Source organism: Vanderwaltozyma polyspora, genomic scaffold, assembly GCF_000150035.1.
Source record: "Vanderwaltozyma polyspora DSM 70294 KpolScaffold1015 genomic scaffold, whole genome shotgun sequence".
NCBI classification, from domain to species: Eukaryota; Fungi; Ascomycota; class Saccharomycetes; order Saccharomycetales; family Saccharomycetaceae; genus Vanderwaltozyma; species Vanderwaltozyma polyspora.
In genome coordinates, this window is record NW_001834611.1 from 21,041 (window position 1) to 45,667 (window position 24,627).

General features: G+C 29.9%; 6 protein-coding genes across 6 annotated transcripts in view; 3 read left to right on the top strand and 3 right to left on the bottom strand.

Moving 5' to 3' along the window:
• Window positions 1-1,422, bottom strand: part of KEX2 (kexin KEX2) — a gene marked incomplete at both ends in the record, with an annotated part of 2,738 nt that extends 1,316 nt beyond the window's left edge. The window contains one exon of the mRNA XM_001643227.1: window positions 1-1,422. Coding sequence (XP_001643277.1) covers window positions 1-1,422 — 1,422 coding nt within the window.
• An 869-nt stretch (window positions 1,423-2,291) lies between these two features.
• Window positions 2,292-3,779, bottom strand: LAP3 (bleomycin hydrolase; the record flags this gene model as incomplete). The annotated part of the gene is made up of 1 exon (XM_001643228.1): window positions 2,292-3,779. One exon carries the CDS (start codon window positions 3,777-3,779, stop codon window positions 2,292-2,294), a length of 1,488 nt encoding a protein of 495 aa, XP_001643278.1.
• A 655-nt stretch (window positions 3,780-4,434) lies between these two features.
• On the top strand, window positions 4,435-6,009 carry NAR1 (iron-sulfur cluster assembly protein NAR1; the record flags this gene model as incomplete). Its single annotated transcript, XM_001643229.1, has 1 exon — window positions 4,435-6,009. One exon carries the CDS (start codon window positions 4,435-4,437, stop codon window positions 6,007-6,009), a length of 1,575 nt encoding a protein of 524 aa, XP_001643279.1.
• Window positions 6,010-8,604: 2,595 nt separating this feature from the next.
• On the top strand, window positions 8,605-10,134 carry ZWF1 (glucose-6-phosphate dehydrogenase; the record flags this gene model as incomplete). Its single annotated transcript, XM_001643230.1, has 1 exon — window positions 8,605-10,134. The coding sequence occupies one exon, from the start codon at window positions 8,605-8,607 to the stop codon at window positions 10,132-10,134; it is 1,530 nt and encodes a 509-aa protein (XP_001643280.1).
• Window positions 10,135-10,410: 276 nt separating this feature from the next.
• On the bottom strand, window positions 10,411-12,642 carry Kpol_1015p13 (alpha-mannosyltransferase; the record flags this gene model as incomplete). Its single annotated transcript, XM_001643231.1, has 1 exon — window positions 10,411-12,642. The coding sequence occupies one exon, from the start codon at window positions 12,640-12,642 to the stop codon at window positions 10,411-10,413; it is 2,232 nt and encodes a 743-aa protein (XP_001643281.1).
• A 3,444-nt stretch (window positions 12,643-16,086) lies between these two features.
• Window positions 16,087-16,995, top strand: Kpol_1015p14 (uncharacterized protein; the record flags this gene model as incomplete). The annotated part of the gene is made up of 1 exon (XM_001643232.1): window positions 16,087-16,995. One exon carries the CDS (start codon window positions 16,087-16,089, stop codon window positions 16,993-16,995), a length of 909 nt encoding a protein of 302 aa, XP_001643282.1.
• Window positions 16,996-24,627: the final 7,632 nt, after the last annotated feature.

Genomic DNA, 24,627 nt, shown 5'->3' on the forward strand with positions numbered 1-24,627 from the left:
ATTTGTAGAAGAATTTACCTCTTCAATTGGATGATAATACCAGGTTTGTGGGTTAACGTTTTTCCATGTCTTTGCCATTGTGGCAATCTCATATGAATCTATTTTACCATAACCATAACGGTGAGAATATCTTTTGTTTAAAGCCCCATCTTGCCATTCGCCATCTCCATTATCCACTTCGGCAGCAGCTAAAATGGATAAATATTGGATGTCTCTCCAAGTCAGATTAGGATTTGCTTCTAATACTAAGGCATAAATACCAGCAGCCAAAGGAGCTGCAGCAGATGTACCACTATGTCTATCACTACATTTGCCATTGATGTCAGTAGAATGAATAAATTCACCTGAACCAGAAGAGTAAGTTACGACCATTACAGCAGAACAACTTTCGGCATAAGGAGGATGCATACCTTTGTGGTCAATAGCACTGACTGTTATTGAATAAATTGAATTTGTATAACCGTCATAATTACAATTATCACCGAACATACCACCATTACCACTTGCAAAAACATAGATCGAACCCTTCTCACCTCTACCTTCTTGGATACCTTTTAGTAATGACTTTTTTACAAGTTCACTTGGACCTTGTAAGTGTTTCCCATCATCTGGAGGGCCCCAAGAACAGGAATATATATCATTTACATCCAATCCATAGACCAAAGATGCAGCTTCATCTTCTGCTGTTATTTGACCGGATAGAATTCTAATACCAGAAACTTTTGAACCATATGCAACACCTAAACCACAATATTCATTCTTTGCAGCGGCGATTTCACCAGCACAACGTGTGCCATGGTAATCATCATATAATAATGGTTTTGGTAAATTTTGATTTTCGTTAAAATCCCAAGAACCTTCTTTGCAAAAATTATCCTTCAAATCTTCACTTTCATAATCTAAACCATCATCTACAATGGCAACAACGACACCTTTACCAGTGATTCCTTCATACCATAAGCCTGTTACATTAACATCATGTCCAGGGAAACTTGGATTAATAAGATGCCATTGTCTCTCAAATAATGGATCTTTGATATCTAGCATTTGCTCAGCCTTTTTCAACGGGACCATACTTGAATCCATTGGAGGTTCTGGAATTGGGTTCGGAATAGGAGCCCTTTTACCTAGTCTATAAGGTTTTAAATCGTGGAATGATATTACACCTTCTAGAGAAGAATAATCCTCTCTTTTATTAAGCATATTAAATAATTTCGAAAAAACATAATGGTTATCTAAACCTCTAACATCATGTTCGTATTTCCAGTTAGGGAATTTCGAAACTAATTCCTCACTTGTAAGGTTACTTTCGATTGCAAAATATTGTCTAGTGTCATGATCTTTTAATGGAACTTTCTGTGAAAATACCACTGCAACATTTAGCAAAATTTGTAATAAGAAAAGAACAAACTTCCTTTGCATCCTTTTAGTATTCCCACTTGTATGTCAATTGAATATATATGAATATGTATTAAATAAAAAAATCACCAAAAAAATTACCTGCCAAATACAATTCCAGCGAGAATATAATAAGTATAATCAGAACCTGTATTTCACAATTTTGTTCCCACCTCTGGTATTAAATGCAATTAACAAAAAAATTTCTAAAAGATATATATGTATATCGTAATGTTGAAATCTGTAATTATTCCTTTCTCGGTTTTATCCCAAAAATTTCAATATATATCCAATAGAAAAAATAAAAATACAAACAACTACTTTGCAATATCACCTCTATCAATTAGCAATCATAAATTGATCCCTTCCTGAACTAAAGTCAACTAATCAAGTAGGTTTGACTAAATAATATCTAAACTTAAATGATTTCGAATGTTTTAAATATCGAAATCGTTTTAAGTTTTTTCTTTTTGGTCGATGGGCTTGCAACTGAAAAAAGGAAACATATTAGAAGTCACCTGATCCGCAAAATATGTGATGACTATGACGGTACAATGTACAAGATGTTAGTCCTACTTACTGTGGCTAATCTATGATATATTGATTAGATCAAGTCAACAAGAATTAATGCAATGTTTTCAGTCTCTTAAATAGCAGGTTCCAGTTTTTTCTGAGCATTTTATCGAAAATTGATTTATTCTCAGGGAAAGAATGTAAAAAGTACTGCTCCTCAAGTTAGATCTGACATAAATAATATAGATCAACGGTAGTTATAACTCTATTAAACAACTAAGAATAAAAAAATCTATACTATAGTTATATATATATATATTTCTTGAGGAAGAAGGAAAAAGAGAAAGATCAAATTTAAGTGTCTATGTTCTTCGATTGATTCATTCGGCCAATGCGCCCATTGGATCCCAAATTGGTAAAACTATAGGTTCTTCTTTATTGATGAATTTGTCAGATAAATCCTTTGGCAAACTATCAATATCAACAACAATTTGGAATGAATATTCTTCGAAGTACTTTTGGGTCATTACATATAAACCATCTTTACCGGAATCTTTACCCCAGGAGTTTTCAACACGATAACGAACTGGTTTATTAGTAGTTTCATCGACATGAGCGCCAGTTATTAACATCGCATGAGTCATTAAACTTTCATTGTATCTAATACGGGAAGCTTTGCTTTGGTTTAATTCATAACCAATGGATTTGTAATTCCATAAATCAACATCCATAATACCAAATTTCTTTTCCATGTATTTAGGAGTATGGGAACCAAAAAATACTGGTTTGTTTTGTTTTAAACTTTGAACAACCAATTTTGATAAGGTATCGTTGTCAACATTTAAATAATAAACATCGTCTCCACCCAAAACGTTACCCAAACGATCGATCTTGATTAAGTTACCGTATGGATGTCTTGGATCGTTAATTAAGGAGACAGGTTTTGAACAGTCCATTTTACAATAACTTTTGGCAAATTCCAATGGTGTGACTTCTAAAGTATGAGCTTTTTTGTCCTTGTCCAAGTAAGTCCAACTGAACTTTTCATTTGGATTAACAGGTGGGAAATCTAGGAATAAAGTCATAATCTTAAAAATTTCCTTTTGGTAAGATTCTCTTAAACTTGAAATATCATTACCCTTTTTCAATTCATCTCTTAAATTTTCAGCAAATTCTCTTAATTTGGTAGTTAATAAAGCATTCAACTTTCTTGAAGCAGTTGTGGAATAAGCCAAATCGTTGTAAACATCTTTTGGAATCAGGCCGTATTTTTTAACTAAATTTAAAAACATGCTATATTGACCACCATCTTGAGTTGGAGCAGTTAATAAATATTGAACCAAACGAGAATCGACATCTTCCTTGTAAGTATCAATAATTTGATCCAAATAATAATTTGCCTTTTCTAATTTATCATAAAAGAATAGATAAGATTGAGATAATTCAAATTCTTTTAAATTTAGTTCTTTGACTACATTTAATCTTAATTCATTGGTAGCAGCAAATAACCAACATCTACCAGAAGCTCTTTGGTTTGTAACAGGGGTACCATCAGTTTCAATAGCAGTGTTAAAGATACGGATATCTTGACTTAGTAATCTTGTTTTATCTAATAAAGCATCATCAGCATTAAAATTTTTTAATACTGTTGAAGCAAGTTGATGGTTTAAACTTTTAGTGTTTTCTTTGTCCCAGTTAGACAAGCTGTTGAACTCTAAAGATGAGGATGAAGGCATTCTTGAATTACTCAACGTTCTTCTGCTTGTATAATGACTAATAACCAAATTACAAGATCTTTCAAAAGATTTTTTAATGACAATTGGACGTGGGTCTTTAAATATCCTTAACATTGTTGCTGCTATGGACATGGAAAAAGAACAGTTATTTCGAAATGATTAAATGAATGAAAATATTGGCTGGTTGTAAAAAATTAAACGTTGATGTGGCTAATTACAATGGTATTACTCATTAGTATGACAGATACACTATTTAGCAGCCATTGAACGGCTTATATATATAGTTTGTTGCAAAAGGCACTATATTGAAATATAAGGTTAGATTGGATTAGATCGAATTAGATAAGATTAGGCTACAGATATAAAAGGAGCTGTTATGATTTCTATTGTAGGAAGAGTAGAACTTTTTTGAAAAAATAAGAGATATATCAACTAAAATAAAGAAAAAGAGTATTGGTATACTATTCGATAGACCGTATTCCGATGATAACATTGTTATCCTCTTGAATAGAAGTCATTATAAATGTTATCTTATCCTTTAGCCTTAACTTTTACATAATACTGAAATCACTATTTTATACATTTGGTAAACTTGCCCTTCTACGGTTGTTTCTTTTCGGACATCGAATTTCAATTAGTTGACTTGATTAGAAATATACTTTAGGTGATGATGATAAAAAAGAGAAGTATTCAATCTGTTTAAAAGTTTTGAATAAATGGTTGAGAGTATAAATTGTCAATAAATCCCATTCAAAAGATTCAGCTTTCAGTAAGGCATTGAAGTATAATGAGTGCTTTGCTTAGGGAAGAAGACCTGAACGATTTTATTACACCTGAAGTAGCATGCATTAAGCCTGTCTCATCGAAACCTAGTAATGGAGTAGATGGTGAACTAAGTGTTGGGAAAGAACCTGAAAAGGTTGAAATAAGTTTAGCTGATTGTCTGGCGTGTGTAGGTTGTATTACTTCAAGTGAAGAAATATTGTTAAGTCGACAAAATCAAGATGTGTTTGTGAAAGAATGGAATGAAAAGAAAACTGAAGGTTATATATTAAGTGTTAGTATAGCACCACAATGTAGAGTGTCATTAAGTCAATATTTTGGGATGGGAGTATTGAAGTTTGATCAAATGTTTATCAGGTATTTACAAGAAGTATGGGGGGCTCGATATGTAGTTGGAATTCAAGAAGGTCGTGAAGAAAGCATTAAATTAATGAATGAAGTTGCTGATAAAGGTGAAAGGAAGATTTGTAGTGCATGTCCTGGATTTTTGATGTACTGTGAAAAAAAACAACAGGACTTGTTGCCGTTGTTGATCGATGTTAAATCGCCAATGGAGATAACCGGTCACCTTTTAAAAGATGGGAACAAAGAAAAGATGTATCATCTTAGTATCATGCCATGCTTTGATAAAAAATTAGAATCAATGAGACCTGAAAGTATTGGATTAGTAGACTGTGTTATTACCCCTAAGGAATTAGTCAATTTAATAACACCAGAACAAGTTGATAAATATTTTGCGACAACCAAAGAGACAATTGGTATGCTAGAATGGGAAGATGCTATTCAAAGAGTAACGCCGAAATGGATGAACATTGATACATCTTTTAAAACTAATGAAGGTAGTTCATCTGGCGGGTTTGCATGGCAATATATATTGCATAGGAGATTTCAGATGAGTGATAATGATAATGATAATGCATATAAAATTGAAACTGTTCGTGGGCGTAATTTGGATGTGACTGAATTCCGATTGATTGATGAAGAGGGTAAAATATTAGTTAGATCTACCCAAGTGTTTGGATTCCGTAATATACAAAATTTGAGACGATTAGTAAAAGATGTGAAGCCACGGAAATTAAAAAGGTTCATTCGCAAGAGACCAACTGCCAATGGTAATGACAACTCTATATCTTTATCATCCTCTATTAATAATCAAGATAACAATAACACTAAGGTGGAGGAACCAGTTGATTTTTGTAAAAGTGATTTCCTTGAAGTAATGGCATGTCCTAGAGGGTGTATTGCTGGAGGAGGGAATTTGAAAAACGGTATTAAAAATGGACCAGATCAAGATTCCGATCCAAACCAAGATCTAAACACAGTGTACATGACAAGCATACCGATGACGTCAATTGAACCTAGACACAATCTTACCCTGCCATCTTCTCAAGAAAACGTAATAGTTGGTGTTATTTCACACGATCTTGATGATAGTAATACCATAATCAAACTTCAAGAGGAACAAAAATATGGAAATAAATATAAACGTAAGCTCTACAATCCATCATCAATATCTGAAACTCACAATGGTGACAGCAAGAACACAATCGAACAACCTGTCCAATTCACCACTTGGTGAAACAATTAAAAACTATGAGATAAAAATATGTAAATGTATGTATGTATGTACATGCAGATGTGTAAATGAATATACGTATATAGTTCGTTAATGCCTCTCTCTGTACAAATAGCCCATCCTAAACTATTGAACCTAATCGCTTCTTCAAAGTTCTTTTTTCATAGCAGTGGTAATAAGGAAGCTTCATGTGTAATTTTCTTCTTTCTTTTCTTTTTATGCTCAAATAACTTTCGATTCTCCCTCACATCACGTGACAATTGCCGTACATAAAGGCAAACCGTGAAAACCCAAAGAATCCCTTAAATGTAGTTGAGAGAGAACATGTGTGTGGACACGATACGATGGAAACACAGCCGAATGAGTGGTCAAACTACCATTACGATATCCCTCTACTTCTACCACCCCTTCCTCTTTCTCTCCCTCTCATGCCATCCCATCCCATCCCATCCCATCCCATCCCATCCCCCTAAGTGCAACCCTAAATCGCAAACAGTTCAGCCCAACAGTTTTAGAAACACCACACCAAAATATTGCCAAAATTGGTACAATGTTTCAATAATTCTAATATGTTTTTTTCCACCAAAAGACCTCCCTTTAGAGAAACCATGACACCTCTTTGCAGGAAGAAAAAGAGATACCTCTATACTCGCTCACACGGGATGGAATGGCATGAGCAGACACGATTCGGTTAACAGCACTCCCCTCTGTCCACACCGGAAGGTTACACACTCTCTGGGTATCTCTCCTTCTCTTGGCCGACTAACCCCTTCTAACGCCCTGCCTAGCATCTTCGGCCGAGTTCACAGCAGCACTGGTACTGGTACTGGTACTGGTACCATTAGCATCGACATCAACGTTGCTACGAAGAAGTTGCTCAGAACCGAGCCGATCCGACCCCTATTTCTCTCTCTAGCTGCCGTCCATCAAACGAACACAACACCTATCTTGAAATAAAACGTCTGCCATAAACTGTCCAAGAGACAGATGAGGGAAGGCATTGGCTTTCCTTGATTCATTGTCCCTTTCTCTCTTTCTCGCTCTCTCTCTCTCTACACATGCTAAAAATATACTTCATTCATGCGATTTATCAGTCAAGAGTTGAACTTACTCTAAGCCGGCTCAAGCTTAGCTTTATTTAGTTCAATTGATTATGATCAATCAATCAGTTGGTCTGTTTGATTCAAGAGATGGGTACTGGCAAATATTAGGGAGGCTAGAGATTATGGATTAGTAATTCACCAAATATTGATTTTTCAATACATTGCATTACATACTTATTCGATCCATTATTATTGTTTTGTTACATAGTTATTGATTGTTTCTTTGTTTTGTTTGTACCGGTTGTGTAATTGGGTATGATACACACATACAAACATACACATATTTATTTATCTTTTTTGTATCTTGTGCATATTTTGTCTTTTGATTTTGAATTAGAATAGCTCAAAAATTTAAACAAAAAGGTTACGTCTTGCACAACTGACAAACACACACACTGTGTGAGAATTTTGGGTCTGTATACTGAACCAAAAATGTAAAAGAAAGTAAAAGAAAAAAATCAAGGTATTCGTAATTTACAAAACGTCTCAACTATCTTGCATATATGAATAACGCAACTTTCCATAAACTTGTGGTAAAACACTCCCAATTCAATTCAATTCAATTCCAATTCCAATTCAACTAAATTTTTAATTAATTTGTTTCATTTCTGGGAGTTCTTGCTAGTCTGATAGTCTGAATTAAGTTTTTAAGCTTTTCCTAAATCACACCCATCCAAATAAAGGAAAAATCAAAAAAATACATTATAATAAGAATTTTTTAAGAAGAATTAGCATACAAACTTACATACTAATTTTTTTTTGAACAAGAATAACTAAATTTTCATTACGTTAGTTAGTCTCCATCCCTCCTCCCCACCCCCCCTTTGGTCTAGTTTAGTCTTAAAATTAATAATCGTACTATTCCAATTGGATAAATAACAAGAATCAATAATAATATTTTTTTGCCTCTAGGAAGTAGCTATTATTATTATTATTTCTACTATTATTATTAATTACTTCGAAATAATAACAATTAACCAACTGCTGCTCCACTGGTACTAGTTGTTATCAATCTGCACTCCGTTTTTAATAACTGCAATTCGAACAGAAAAAAAAGAAAAAAAATTTTTTTTCACTTTCTGTCTGTCTTTTCCTTTAGGTTTGTCTGCTCTGTCGTTCGAACTATATCTGTCTATCTAGCTAATTGTCTAGCTGTCTTTCGAACGGTCTAGCTGGTTACATTTACAATATTAGCACTACAAGTCTCCTTCTTTTTTCTAACTCCCTACCCCTTTCTTCCTAAACAGTTTGTATACTCCCTTCTCCTCAATTATTTTGAAAGTTTTAGGGAATTGGCTTGATTTGTATTTATCTACTTACAACTGCTAAAGGTATATCAAAATTAAAAAAAAAAAATTTAATATAATATAAATAATTTATATTTTGGAAACGTTAAGATAGAAAAAAGGTCTTTCTTAATTTCAATTGTTGTTTTCAAATTCCATTGTTAGTTTTTGAATTTAGTTTTATATTTTTTTTTTCATTCTGAAAGAAGATGCCATTCGAAAACTCTAGAATGTTACAAGAAAAATTTGAAAAAGATACAGTCGTCACTGTCTTCGGTGCTTCAGGTGATTTAGCTAAAAAGAAGACCTTCCCAGCTCTATTCGGTTTGTTTAGAGAAGGTTTCTTAGATCCATCTACCAAGATTTTTGGGTTTGCTAGATCAAAATTGACTGATGCACAACTAAGACAACACATTGAACCATATTTACAAAAGCCAAACGGTAAGGATGATGACGCCAAGGTTGAAGCATTTTTCAAGATGGTTACTTACCACTCTGGTCAATACGATGCAGATGAAGGTTATCTATCATTAAGAAAATTGATCGAAGATTTTGAAAAACAAAGAAACATTACAAAGCCACATAGATTATTCTACTTTGCCTTGCCTCCAAGTGTATTTTTATCTGTTGCAAGACAAATTAAAAAATTGGTTTATGCTGACAACGGTATCACTAGAGTTATCGTAGAGAAGCCATTTGGTCATGATTTAAAATCTGCTAGAGAATTGCAAAAAAATCTAGCACCTTTATTCACTGAAGATGAAATTTACAGAATTGACCATTACTTGGGTAAGGAAATGGTTAAGAACTTGTTGCAATTAAGATTCGGTAACACTTTCTTAAATGCTTCTTGGAATAAGGAAAACATTCAATCTATACAAATTTCTTTCAAGGAACCTTTTGGTACTGAAGGTAGAGGTGGTTACTTTGATTCGATTGGTATCATCAGAGATGTTATGCAAAACCATTTGTTACAAGTGTTGACTTTGGTCACAATGGATAGACCTGTATCATTCGACCCAGAATCTGTCCGTGACGAAAAAGTTAAGGTCTTGAAGGCCATGGCTCCAATTGATATGAAAGATGTCTTAGTTGGTCAATACGGTAAGTCTGAAGATGGTACTAAACCTTCCTATCTTGACGATGAAACTGTTAATCCAAACTCTAAGTGTGTCACTTTCGCAGCTATGTGTTTCAACATTCAAAATGAACGTTGGGATGGTGTTCCAATTATCATGAGAGCTGGTAAGGCTCTTAATGAAGCCAAGGTTGAAATTAGAATCCAATATAAGAGAGTAGCTTCCGGTATGTTCAAGAATATCCCAAATAATGAATTGGTTCTTAGAGTTCAACCAGATGCCTCTGTGTACGTTAAGTTCAACTCTAAGACTCCAGGTCTATCCAATGCTACCCAAGTCACAGATTTAGATTTAACTTACTCTTCTAGATATAAGGATTTCTGGATCCCAGAAGCTTATGAAGTCTTGATCAGAGACTGTATGTTGGGTGATCACTCCAACTTTGTCAGAGATGATGAATTGGATGTTAGTTGGGGATTATTTACTCCATTGTTGGAATATTTGGAATCTCCAAATGCTCCACAACCAGAAATTTACCCATACGGCTCAAGAGGTCCAAAGGAATTAAAACAATACTTGTCAGACCACAAGTTCGTCTTTTTATCAAGACATAAATACACATGGCCAGTCACCTCTCCTGAGTATGACAAAGACCTATGATGAAATTGTTGATCATTTTCTCAATTATATATTTCATTTAAATATTTAAAGCTATAATATATATTTACTATTTTTCTCCGTATTAATTTTACTCTCAAGAATTCTTTAGGAGGATTTTTCTTAATGTAGCCTATTCCAAGAAAGGTTCTAATGGTTTGTCCGTTAAATATAAATCTGAATATTATGCCTGTAGCTAAATATTTTGCCTCCATAATTATAAAATAGCTGTAAATGATTAGTGTTTATACAGTATACAGTCACATGTTACACATGTAATCATTCATTTAGAATATTAAATTGCAAACTTGTAGAATTAAATCTAGTCCATATTTTGTTAATTGCATATATTTTCTTTCTTTCTTCATTGGAAAATTTGAAAATTGTACCTTCCTCTTTGGTTTCTTCAAAACTAAATTCTTTCTTTTTGATATCATGTTTTACACACCACCAGTAACCTTGGCATAACTGGCTAGGTTTAGTCCAGCCCCAGTAATTTTCTGCCCCAATAATACCATAGTCTGCATCTAGTGGTTCAAAATCATAGTATTTCTTGAACGAATTGAAATTAGAAAATTTAGCTTTGGTAAATTCCTTATTTTGTACTTCATCCCAATCTTTTTTAGCTTGATTTGGAAATTTACAATGGCTACCACCGCTATTGACCCATAGTAGGTTACCGTCTTTATTCATGTGTGCAATTTGTATGGCGCAGATTCTACCACTCTCTTCGACACCTTTCTTAGATAGTACTTCATATTTACCAACAGAACCCGCATTCATTTCATTAAATGCAAATGAATGGCCTGAGACGACAAATCCTATCCAGTAAAATTCTTTGTCACCATAATTACAATCTCTAACCTGTGGGGTCATATGCAACATCATGGAAAATATTAATGGAATAACGTGTTTAGTTTTATTGATAGCGAACAGGCCGCTTTCCATTTGATGTAATTTATGGTTTATAAAATACCTTTTATAAATAAGTTCTTCAGGTGTCAAGTATTTATCACATTGTTCTTCAACATAGTCTTTATTAATAAATGGAAAATTACCAAAGTATTTACTCTCCATATAATTTGGTGTCAAAGTTTCAAATATGGGAACACACTCTCTTTTAACAGAAGCTCTTAACATTCTATCTCTAAAAAATACAGTACCAGTTCTTTTGTATTCATCCATTTCAAAAAAATATTCCATCGGTACATAATTAACAGCATCAATATCCATGAAAATAAATTCTTCAAATAAATTGAATATACATGCTAACCATTTGTTCTTAAAATCAGTATATCTTTCGATTAGAGATGGGTCCACTGTATTTGTTACATCTAAAAACCAGACATCTTGCTTGACAGGTTTGATGCTTTCATCAATTGGTGTACCTGGGAACTTGAGTTCTGAACTATGTGCAACTTGTAGAATCTTTGACATAGTATCTTTTGAAAGTTCATTGTCCTTGTATATAATTTGAATTGGCAATTTATTACCTTGAAATCTTAAAGTTGCAATCAACTTTAGAGCCATTTCTAAATGGCTATCTGCAAAACTTAAAGCGATACCACGTTTTGCAAATAAGCTACTTGCTTTATTCCAGTTTCCCCAAAATGACTTCTTGTTATCATACTTATAGTCAATTATTCTTTTGAATTTCCCTGTTTCTGGATCATAATGTGGGATAGAACCTGGCTTATAAAATTCGCCATTACCTTTAGTAATATTGGGCATTATATTTGTAAAATTGTCCTTGTTAAAATAATTAACGAAAGGAAACATTGAATGTTCAAAGTCCCATTGGTTAAATTTTTCCAAATTGTCAGTTTGCTTATCTCTCTTTTCGTTTTTATCTTCTATCTGACCTGCCAGTTTATCTTCTGTAGTTTCCTTTTTAGAAAAGATATCTTGGATATTAACAGCATCAGGATCTGCCAAAAAGCAACTGTCATATACTCTTTGTCTCTGAAGAGCTAATGCAATATCGTGTCTCTTTTTATGTATACGAATGGTTTCTTCATCAGCCAGAGTAACACCATGTTTATCCTTAAATGAATCTAGTTGTTTATCATCGTAGTTTTTAATATTGAATGTAAATTTATCAAAATGATTAGACCAATTTTCATTAATATTGTATAATTCGCGGAAATAAAATCTACATTGAGTCGTTAAATCAAGTTCATTAAAATATTTATACTTATTTTTGTTGAACGGATTCCAAACTGATTTTTTTTTTAATGAAACCACTTCATCCAAATCTGGAATAACCTCTAATGGGTTGACAGCAACTTCATTCAATGGTTTAATCTTGAAATTCGTTAATGCATCTTTGAAAGCTTCTCTTTCATTATTTTGGAAAGAAAGTTTGGCACTTTTATAAATAGTAGTTATAGCTTCTGGTTCATAACTGATGGAATAAAATAATGCAGCTAATAGAATAAAACTCAACCCTATGAATAGATGATTTCTACTATGTCTACCTCTTAAAGCAAATATCTTGACCTGTTCCAACATGATATCCTTAAATCTATCCTAATGGAGAAGCTTAAGGTACGGGTGTGTTTCAATTCTATGGCTAACCTCCTATTTCTTTATTAGATACTTTGGAATTCAATGCTAATCCTAACAAGTAAAATCTAATCTTGAACTCAGATCTACCAGTAGATAATTTATAAATATCCTTACATCTTAAATTTTAAAGTCATAACACTCTAATATTTGTCGTCCTCATCTCGAAATTAAATGCAATTACGTGTCCGAAAAAGTTGATCTAACCAAAGTGGAAAATATTAAAAGATGATGTAATTATTTACATTTACATTCTCAGTGAACAATATCGCAGAAACACTCAGCTAAAGGGTCCATTTAGTTTGGTTGATAATAAGTTATAGGAAAACTGTAGCTTCGAGTACTGGTTGATTATTATTAGATGAACCTAATTCAGGTGTAAATGGTTGAATCTATTATAAAATATTTGATGTGTTAGACATTTAAATGTAGAATAGAAACTCAATCGTGACTTAAATAGCTCCATAGATAGAACTAGGAATTATAATTATTAATTTCTTAATAATTTATTGGTTATCCAAAAGATTGGGATTTTGTTTGCTATTTCAACTTTTCTTAATTTTCATAGTTTAGAAATTGATTTATTGATGATATATTGATATATCTTACTCAGGTTATGGCTTATGTAAATTTGATTTGCTGTTTACTGATATGGACTTGTATGAAAGTAGAAATCTGTGTATATGTGTATATTTAGTCTTGTTTATACAGTTTCTTGTGAGGACTTTATTTTTTTACTTTTACTTATTACCAAGATGAAGTTCACTATGTCCAATGATTAAGAAACTATCGAAAGGTAGAACACTATTAATTTACATGTAATCCAATAGAGCTGTATTCTATGAAGGTATAGATATTTTTGGTATATTGGTGGTAAATTTTCAAATATACTTGGTTTAATTATTGAATGATCTTATCTTTTTCATAAAATTTTATTGTTTAGGCCACCTATCTTACATTTCAGAAGTTTTGAATGAATTAACCACCAAAAATTTAAGGAAACATTTAAACCTAGAGGATGACTAAAATATTATATAATACTTCACCAATTCTAAAACAATTGTATATTGATTGCGCTTGAGTACAAGAGGACTTTGTCATGTTTCATGATAAGGATGTCACTAATAGAGTGGTAATGCAACGTATATAAAAGAAATAGTTCCTGAAGTAAAGATAGGGATCTTAATATATTAAATACTACTGTATAGTTATTATAATAGTTTGATGACCTCCTAGAGCTTATAACTAGTAACCTTAAGTACCTATATCTACGGCTTATTTCCCTAGATAAATACTTATTACATCAATGTTAAATATTCCGGACCAAACAATACAATTGGAAAATGATAATTTTTACATAATGAATTCATTAAATTTGATTAGAACAGAATGATGTCAAATACTTGAAAGCAGCATCTTTAAAATATACACTTGGATAATCATTCAGAAAAAAAGAAGAACCAAATCTAGCAGAATAAAAACATTTCTTCTGAACTGATTGTGCAGTTAAAATAAATTCGGAGATTTTTGAGGCGATTACGTAATGGCAATTTCAACTTTCTCATACTGTCAATTATTAGTGAAAATTCTCTTGACTATCATCAATTAGTACTGTCTGGTTAAATATGAAATTGGGAATAAAAGTAAATACGAAATTTAAGACTAGAAATGCCAGAAATATGTGAATATATTAAAATTCTTGGTTCTCAATTTTTTAATTTGATTATATTTTAAATAAGATTTGGCTCCTGTGTCTCACTGAGACATGAAGTGAATATTACAATATATAGTATACTGAAACTTCTGAACTTCACCAACATTTAAATACCACATATCTCTTATACATAAATCTCTCACTAAGTCTGTAAAAATTTCAAAACCAGTTAAGTAAATTTCTTGGATAATATATAAGTTAATAACTTTCTCAGAGACTGGATCCGTGAACCAAGAAATTACTGGCAATTGTAAATAATCATCCTCTAGAACCTGCTTAACTCGAGGTGGAACAAAATACTTATAAACATAAGGATATTAAATATCTACACTTTTGAATAAAAAAATATCATTAGGTATGCCATTCTACTATAGGAATTTTTCGTAACTAACCTTAAATTTAAATTTATTAAGAAGTGCAAGTTAAACACTAACGCTACTTCTCAATATTAATCCAAGCCTTCTTAAGTCATTATTCTAGGAGTATCATGGTTTTACCTTTGAGCTTCCTTAACAACTTTCAAATGGGCTAATAGATTATTACTCTCGTAGTTCATAATCCTAAAAAATATCTCAAGCAAATTTAAAAACCGAACGATAAATTTTCAAGAAATGTACTACTAATCGACAATCCTACCAACATCCATCGGTTTTTAGATCAAAAATTTATGTAAGTACTATTCATTTATTACCTAAGAAAAACTTTAATTCGAAGGGGAAGAAACTAGCCATAATTGCAAGCACATAATATCAATAATTGCATGCTAGATGTGGCGTATATCTCATATCTATTACTCTAGGTTCTTTGCAACATTTGGCCAAAGTAAGAAGGCATCAGAATAGAGCTAATCTGACATTTGCAGCCATTTTATTCAAAATTGTACCGCAGAAATGACTACATCAAAGCATATCCTTTAGCCTTCATCCCTCATCACCAATCTTACTACTGTATTCTCTTCTTTGATCAACCCTTTTCGGATGCAAAGTACTAATACCGGTAGAAAATTAATAGGACTAACTCTTCCAACAAACTTCGTTCTAATTTCCCTGACACATTGATACATTATCTTGCTACTTTCGAAACTGTTTTTATGAATAGTTTGCCTACTTTTGTTGTGCCTTAAGAACAAGCCTCTTTTCATTCTTGCAACATCCCGTTTCCAAAGTCTTCGCCTACCTTAAAATTTTTTTTCTGCGCATAATTATCTGAAATTTTTACAAGTATGTTATTTTTCATTCCTTAACTTAGAAAAGGACAAGAATGAAATAAGCAACACTACTAACAATATTTTTGTAAGAATAATGTCAAGTAACAGAAAAGTCTTGTTTAAAGTAGTTGGACAGCTATAGGGACAAGGCTAAGTCGAAAGTTATAATTATTCTTAAGATCTGAGATTTTGTAGAGTAGGTTATTGGTATTTCTTGTTTATTCGATGTAGGAGATTTTTCTTTCTAATCATTTTAGCGGATCTAAGATTCATCGATGATTGATGGATATAAAATGATACCAAGCATATTTAAATTTAGTCATCATTTAAAATTTAATTCTTTTCAATATGCCATTTGGTATTATTTTGAAAGTTATCGGAGATATAGCTATCATTACTAGCCATTGGGAATTTGTGCTATTGCTTACTAACGTAATTATTTATAGACGTTGTCTTTGATGGATTAATCATGATTTCACTATTTAAAGGTAGAAAAGCTGAAGAAGCATTATTGAAGTATACAATTGAACAATTGGTTAAAAAGGAAGTTCCCGAATGCTTTCATTTCAATGCTACTAGAAATTTAATTATTGTACGTGTGGCAGACCAGAACGGATTTTTAATTTTTGGTTCTAGACAATCCTATGAAACATTCAAGGATACAACTTCTGATAAGTCTTATATAGCTGGAAATATTGGAAATGGTGTCCCGTTGATGGAGATTGCTGTAGACAACGTTGCTCGATTCAGAGATCCATCTGATTTGAAGAGTTTAATATTCGGTGTCTATGTCTATGAAGTAAGAAGTATATACGAACCACCTCCATATGATGAATACACTGTAATCCAAAATAATGGTGGTAAAAAATTATTTAAAATACCTTTTTGTGAAGTCTCATGTGAAAAGAATGGCTTTGATAAAGACTATAAGTTCCATTTTGTTTATTCAAATGCTATGGATGACATGCGTATGGGCAGAGAATTCATGACAGAAAATTATTTCACTAATATATCAGGCTACGTTCTAAAGTGGGAGGCTTTTGAAAAGCCCCCAGCTGCAAACAAACAACATTTATCTCTTCAGTTAATGGAAAATATTGAAAAAATGAAAGTCACAGATGCCAATAGGTTAACTGTGGCACATTATACCGAAGAACTACGTGGTAAGCTTAATAGAATAATAAATCATGAAGCAGATCTATATGTAGGTGAAAAATATTATTCAAATAACTATGATATCAATGATATCCCTCTGCAAACAAAAATAATAGCTGCAGAAGCTTTAGTTATTCACTATATTCAACACCTGAAAAGAGAAATTAAAAAGAAAGATGCTAATTGTAATTGCCACCATACTACAAATTTATGGGATATTTAAGATTACTGAATTTAAAGTTCCACTCTTGCATATATAATAGCCTAAATGATGGACAGTTTTATTCCATACATTCAAATGTTGTTTGATCAAGGTTAAGATAAAATTAGAATTTAACTCTCATGAGAGGGAGATTAATAATGATCGGTGTACATTCATTTTCATCTTTTAAAATAGTGTCTATTTTTCTTCTGATTTTCTATCATTGTATAATAATTATTTTGTATATATAGAATAATTATTTTGTATATATAGAATAATGACAATATATTTGTAGCACTTCCCTTATTTTCACACTCCTGTGTCTTGAGCAATCCTTTAATTTTATTATATAACAAAATATATTAAAGGATTAAAGAACTACCTTAACATTTCATGAGTTTTAAAATTTCTAGATGTAATTTACCCTTTTCAAAACTTTTTCAGGTAATCATTTATATTGGACGAACTAACTGTTTTACAGACAAGGAACTACTTATTAGAAATAATCAGAACAGATGCAAAAACTTTTACACACTATGAAACGTTTCTATAATTTCTCTTCTTCCTTTCAGATACATTGGAAAATTATTGGTTTAGATAGCAAATACCTATTATAAGGTTTTTATATCATATAAGAAATGAATTGATTATTTAGTTTTGGCTCGTGATATTATAATTGATTAAAGAAGAAAAGGATACACATTTTTTCCAATGGCTTTTAATCAGCATTAATTAAAGAGTATACTTTCAATTCTACAGTAACCTATTTGACTGATCTATAAAATTTAAATATAAAAGCTGTAAAATCCCTTTATCTTAAATATATGTATACTCAAAAACAGATATAAAGGTAAAATTTCCTAAAATAAATAATTTTACTTGTTTCACTTGTTATGTAAGCTATATCAGAGTAATTGAATATATCTTCTCATAATATTTAAGTATTATTAACGTGATGTATATCCAACATCAGATTAAAAGATATAACAGTCATATTCAAGTGATAGTTTATTATTATAATTTTAATAATTTTAATATCATCGAAAAAATGTTGAATTTAATGTATTTAAATCTTCAAATATGATTTATTTTAAAATAGAAATCCATCCTATGAAACCTTTTGTTTACTATAACGTAAGGTAAGCATATTACCTAAAATATCCTTACAAAGTATAGAAAATCAAAGATGCCCTTTGCATAGATAATGTGTTTTAATATCAATTGCGTTATTGAGCTAAATAGGATTGCATTATAAAATATTTGTAGTGACTAAAATTAATTAGGTTTATTATAATTTTAGTAGATATATTTTTGTATGTGTTAATAATTTACGAGGTTGGGCTCGGTTGGCCTTAGTTCACCAAATTGATTTTCTTTGAATAATTTTCTGTTCTAGTCTGAAACTTAAAGACTATAATTATGATAATTAATAGTAAACTGAATACAGTAAACTATAGAAATTTCATTTGTATGCATTTCTAATCCAATAATTCAGGATTAATTTCAAATCTAAGACGAAACATTGGACTTCATCGATATCTATTAATATAGTTTAATGAATGCCATATAATGGTTAATTTACTGTGACGCCTCAGAATATTTTTTTGAAAGATAAAAAACAACGACTTTTACAGAAAGCCCTGGTTGTGTATAAATTATAAAGTATAAATTTTAAATATAATCTTAAAATAATTATATTTCAATTAATTTCTTGTCTTCCAATATTAAAAACATCAATATTGAAGGTGGAAACTGTTGCGTTTTCTATCACAATCTTTCGACTTCCTAATATATGTTATAAAGAGCTTTCTTGACCAATGTTTAAAATCAAATTTTTATCCATTGTTTAAAATATGGTGAAAATTTCATTGTCCAAGTGAATGAAGATGAAAGCCTTGCTGATATGTCAAACTCATCATAACACGCAATTTAATAGATATCAACGAAAATATCTTCATGGAATCAAAATCCTTATTATGTAATTTATTCACAACTTTTCATAATTTATAAATCATTTCTCTTAATTGGTTTGTACCTTTGAAACGTACTTACTCAAACTAAGTAATTTCAGAGCTGATGCCATCAATTATCGGAAATTTGCTGTAACTAATAGGAATAATACTATATCATCAACCAAATTAACATCAAGTTTATTAGAAGAGTAAAATAACAATAACAATAATTAATCGTGCTTTTCTCAATGTATATTAATGTTATACTTACCTATATGAAGGAATAACAGTAATTTACTATTTATAATTGTATTAGTTCTTCAGTGTTTTTTCTTATTATATGATTCTATCAAAAAGATATGTATCGACAATCTATTCCTATCAGCTGAAAGGGTAGTTAATTCTATTTTAACTACTTTAAGTATTCCCAAACAGCAGTCAACAGACATTGATTTACCCTTTTTAGACTAACGAATGTATCTCTTCAATATTTGTATCAATCTACATATATACCTCTAAATAAAGTAAGAATTCATTGTAGAATAGGTATATTTCTTGTAACCAGGGCTCCTGAATAGACTCCAAAATAAATAGCTATATAATTTCAAAGCTATTTTATCTCCGTATTTCTCAATTATGCATTTTTATATAAGAACAGTACATGTTTGTGCTTGTATAATTATGTTCAATACATAAAGTCAAAATACTTGTTTTACCATGGACACTAAATATATATATATATATAATATCAATCCATAAAGACTGCTTATTTTTCATTTTCTCAGCTCTTCTAATCATTGAAAGTATATATTACTGGATGATAGTGGTGATAATACGCATCTTATTGACATAATTGAATCAAAAGATATTTTATTGTTCCCAAGACAAACAACAATAATCTTTTAAAATATAATTTAAGGGAATGAGATCAGTATAAAAGTGTCATTCAATAATGTATTTATTTTCTTTTTGAATATAAAATTTGTTTCGTCTTTCCTCTGAGGTGAATGAAACGTCATGAACATCAACAAAAGTTATTTTTTGGTTTAGGAAAATAAGAGACTTGAAGCATGTTCTATTGGGATTGCTAAAGAATTAGGTATGCATTTATTTATTTACTGGTTGTGGTATATGAATATTCAATAATAAATCCTACTATAAGTATCAAATTTAAAAAAACATTTCCACATGAACATATAGAACAAATTAGTTAAAGATTGCTGTAAATATTTCTTCCAAAATTTTTGTAATACCAATGAAATGTTTAATATATTCATCGGATCTGTTCTCATATATTTCATTTAATCTCAGCCTCCCCCCAAATTATCAATTTTTATAGGGATCATAACTGTATAAAAACTAGTGTGTCATTTTAAAATTCTTGTTCCTAGATATAATACTTTTGTCTTAAGTTATACTAGTTTATTGAATCGGTTCAAAGGTTTTAAATACATCAATAAAATATACTTTATTTAGTCTAGAAAAAACTATCTTTCTATTTATCTTCTTATTTCCTGCAAGAATTTGTGACCATCATAATTTAGAGCTTATATACTAAATACGCAGCGAAATTCATTTAAAATATTTACCAATTTTCTTAGCGTTTCCTTCTTTTGAAGTTATAATCCAATAACATGAAATTCTAAAAACAACAACCAGCAGTCATAAAATTTTCTAATGCATATTAACAGGAATCAATAGAAATTATGGTTTGCCAATTCAAAAACTCTTTTTATTAATATCTTTGATCATGTCCGATTTCTAATATCAGGCATTCATAATTCAATGAAATAATTAGATAAAGAATTCAAAACTACTATTTTTGGTAATTCTCAAGGATGTTTTCTCATTTTTTCTAATAAAAACATTTAATAAAAAAGAAATGTTAATTGAGATTATTATTATTATTTTTTCATTGCTACATTATAATAAAATATAAACGACAGTATTTGTATTCTACTTATTCAAATAGTACATATAAGAATTAATACTTTTCAAGTGAATTTTGAGATAATTGTGGAAGATAGATTAAAAAGAGTTTAATGAGATTTCCTTTTAAAAAAATCTAAGTATCTGATTTATTGTAACTAGATATTTTCTTTTCATGTAAAACTATATGCCTTTTAGTAAGGTCCATGTTAATATTACTTCAGTTTTGTTAAAATATGGAAACATATTATTCAAGATGTAAAACAATATTTTTAATGAATAACTGTAACAGTAAAAAGTAATAAGAAGTTTTAGGATATTATCTGTGAATGGCGGTGTTACAAATTGTTCTGGTTTCTATGGACCTTCCAGAATTATTTTCAAGTATTTCAAATTGATTCAGACCGATATCGAAGCACTAAATTAATCATTGAAATAATATTCATTTATAGATATTTAGTTGACACTATATTTCAGAGATGTAATGCAGTTATTAAAATAGATGATAATAAACTTAATAGTTAAATAAAGTTAACACTGAAATATACAATGTTTTAAATATCTAAACTCACAAAGCCAAATCAATCAATAATTTAGAAATGATTCTATTTTGTTTTTACTGCTTATTTTGAATCTTCACAGTTATGATAGCCCTATATATATAAAAATAAATACCACTCCAAAATGTAATATTGAAAATAATTATCAGATCAACAATTTTGATATTTTTCAAATATGGATTTATCTTTAAGTGGTTTCTCTTGAATCTAATAACTTAAGGGAAACCAACTATCGTAACTTCTATATAAGCATTAAAATTTGAAGCATAAATAAAGTTACACGAAAGATATTCATTTAAATAGTTTTATTTAATAAGAAACGTGTTAAAAATATAGTTATTAAAGTATTAGTTTTTTAAGATTACTAAGTGAAAGAAAAAAAGTACTCATCTTTCACAATCATAAAAGTTGTATTTTCATGCCATGTCAACATTAAAGACTTCTATACAGTCTGGAACTAAAATAAATCCCTGTTTTTTATTGAATATTAGAATTCCAATTATACGCAATATACTTCACAAACAAGAATCTTCTAATTAAATTGAAAAATCTATAAATGAAAGCATTCATTGGTTTAGAAATCATATATCCTCATTATATCTTATGATAAACAGCTAATAACCTGGCGTCATTAATAATTCAACAAAATATTTCAAACGAATTGTAAATATCTGTGGTATAACCTGATAACTTATTCAAACATAAAATTTTAATCGAACGCAGGGAAAGATTTAAGCATCTCGTAATTGCGTCATTACAAAAATTATCTTGTTCATCAATTCTTAAATTGAAAATTTAATTTAGATGGTATAAAGTGCAATACCATTACTTAGAACTTATAAGAACCTTAAGAGTTGATTTTCATCTTTAGCTGATTTGAATTTCCATTTTTTTTTTCTCTATTATACTTTTTTAGCTAATTATTTATTTTTTATTAGTTAATTACAAAGTAGTTGTGATTTATCAAAAATGGTAGACTTCTATTTGGGAATGTTAAAAAATACCAAGATTAGGTCTCGTTCATAAGACATTTATACACTAAAGTAATTAATGAACAAATTGGGGGATGGAAGCTTCGACAATTATTGCAAAATGTAAATACCACTATTCAAATTATTCCATAATACATATATAGATATATTTTAAAATAAAAACACTTGTAGAAAATATATAAACGTAAAACAGAAAGCACACTTACCTCTTAAATTTATTTAGCTAAATTACCCTTCTATATTCCGTAATCCTTTTTGTTTAAAATTTAGAATGGAGAAGTTTCTTTACTCTTTACTAGATATTTTTCTAAAGTAACTTGCCAGATGTCTCTAATTATCTGAAAAATCAAGTGGATATTTTTAATAAGAAGAGATCGAAGGGATTGGAAAAAATTTAAATTAATTTTAACTGTCCCTAGTGACTCTGAAATGGAGAATGTATATGTGACTAATTATTGTTAATTTTTAAATCACTGTTATGCGATAGCTCTTAGAATAATGTAAATTATTTTTGGGGTCAATGTAGATTAATAACAATTTTTGTTCTTTGGATAGGTGTTTTGTTAGTATTAGGAAATTATTTCCGGTATCGAACAATGGCTTGAGTTATCACCGTAGTAAAAATCATTAGAAAAATAAAGTTTGTATAGATAAGCATAATTATCCATAGTATAAGTTTAATTCGGTTATTCGAGTTCATTTAAGTAACTAATTGAATTAAAACTCGAACCTTAGGCCATACTTCTAAATTAAGCTTAGAACAAGTTTAATAACTATCAAAAGTAGAGAGAATTCAGAAACAAACAACGTTAATATTACTATCTTAGCATATATTAACGAAACTGTAAATGCAGTAATTTTTTCAAACACTAAGTAATCCCTGAATATATTTTTTTAATAGTGGTTTTCATTTTAAACTTTTGTAATTGCTTGCTTGGCGTTCTTGTAATTTAGAATTCTAAACATAGAATCAAATTGCATTAATTAAAATTAAACGAGAATTATGTTCTACAAGAACGAATTTCTTGACTATTATAGTGGATTTTAAGGATCAATTTTTAATGAACACTTGTTATAATTAAAACTTTAGACTGATTGAGAAGAAGTAAATATATTTTGAATCTACCTGATTCTCACGTTTTAGAATATTCAGCATCAATTTAAATTTACAATGTTTATTTTTGATAAAAAAAAATGGTATAAATATCTAGGATAATTTTTATATATTCAAAAATATCATTTCAAATAGATTTAATTAATCTTATTAGATTGTAAAAAATAACCAATACTAATTTAACAAGTATACAGATCAAAAATGCAAAAAACCGAAAAGAAATCTGAAAACCAAGATAATTGTCATGGGGGTCATCATGGGGGTCATGGTAATGGATGTTGTGGCTGTGGCTGTGACTGTATTATTGTCTAAACAACTTGTTAAAAGAAAATAATACATTTATATATAACTTTATTTATTATGAAATAGATTACTAAGATTAAAATGTAACCCTAATTTATTGGTATATATTTTATATAAACTATTTTGTAATAAATATTTTTTTTTCTAATACCTATGTGGTGTTATGTTAGTATATATTTTGACATTAATTTTAGTATAAAATATAGTAGACTGTTTTTTTTTTGATTTATAATAGAATTTCGTTCCCAAAGGTCGACTTTTAGGTATTTTTTATGTCCTCTAAATATTTTTTGAATAGTAAAAATGTATTAATACGCTTAATGAGAATATATAAATAAACTCTCCTCGATATCAATATGTTGAAACAATCAACGAATAAATTGATTTATTAAGATTTAAGTAGAGTTCAAAAATTTAGTCTATTATTCTGTTTTTTATTATACTTTATCCGTAAGTGATATTCGATATATATATTGTGATTTGGAGTTATTTTTCAAGATAAGAAATCAATTTTCAATATAAAAGAGGCAAAATTGGCGGGTACAGTTCAAAATAAAACATCTTCAGTTACTGTAGTTTATATAGTATAAACAAGAATGAAATAAACTCTGATTTAAGTTAACAATAAAGAACTTTTTATATATACTGTGAATATATCCTAGTAGATATATGTAATATTTTTGAGATTAAGACATTTTAATATAATAAAATTTCTTCATTTTATCCATCCACTACCAAATAAAATTTATCACAGTACTTCTGTTAATACCAAAATTGGGTTTCTCATGTTCCAATGAAAACAA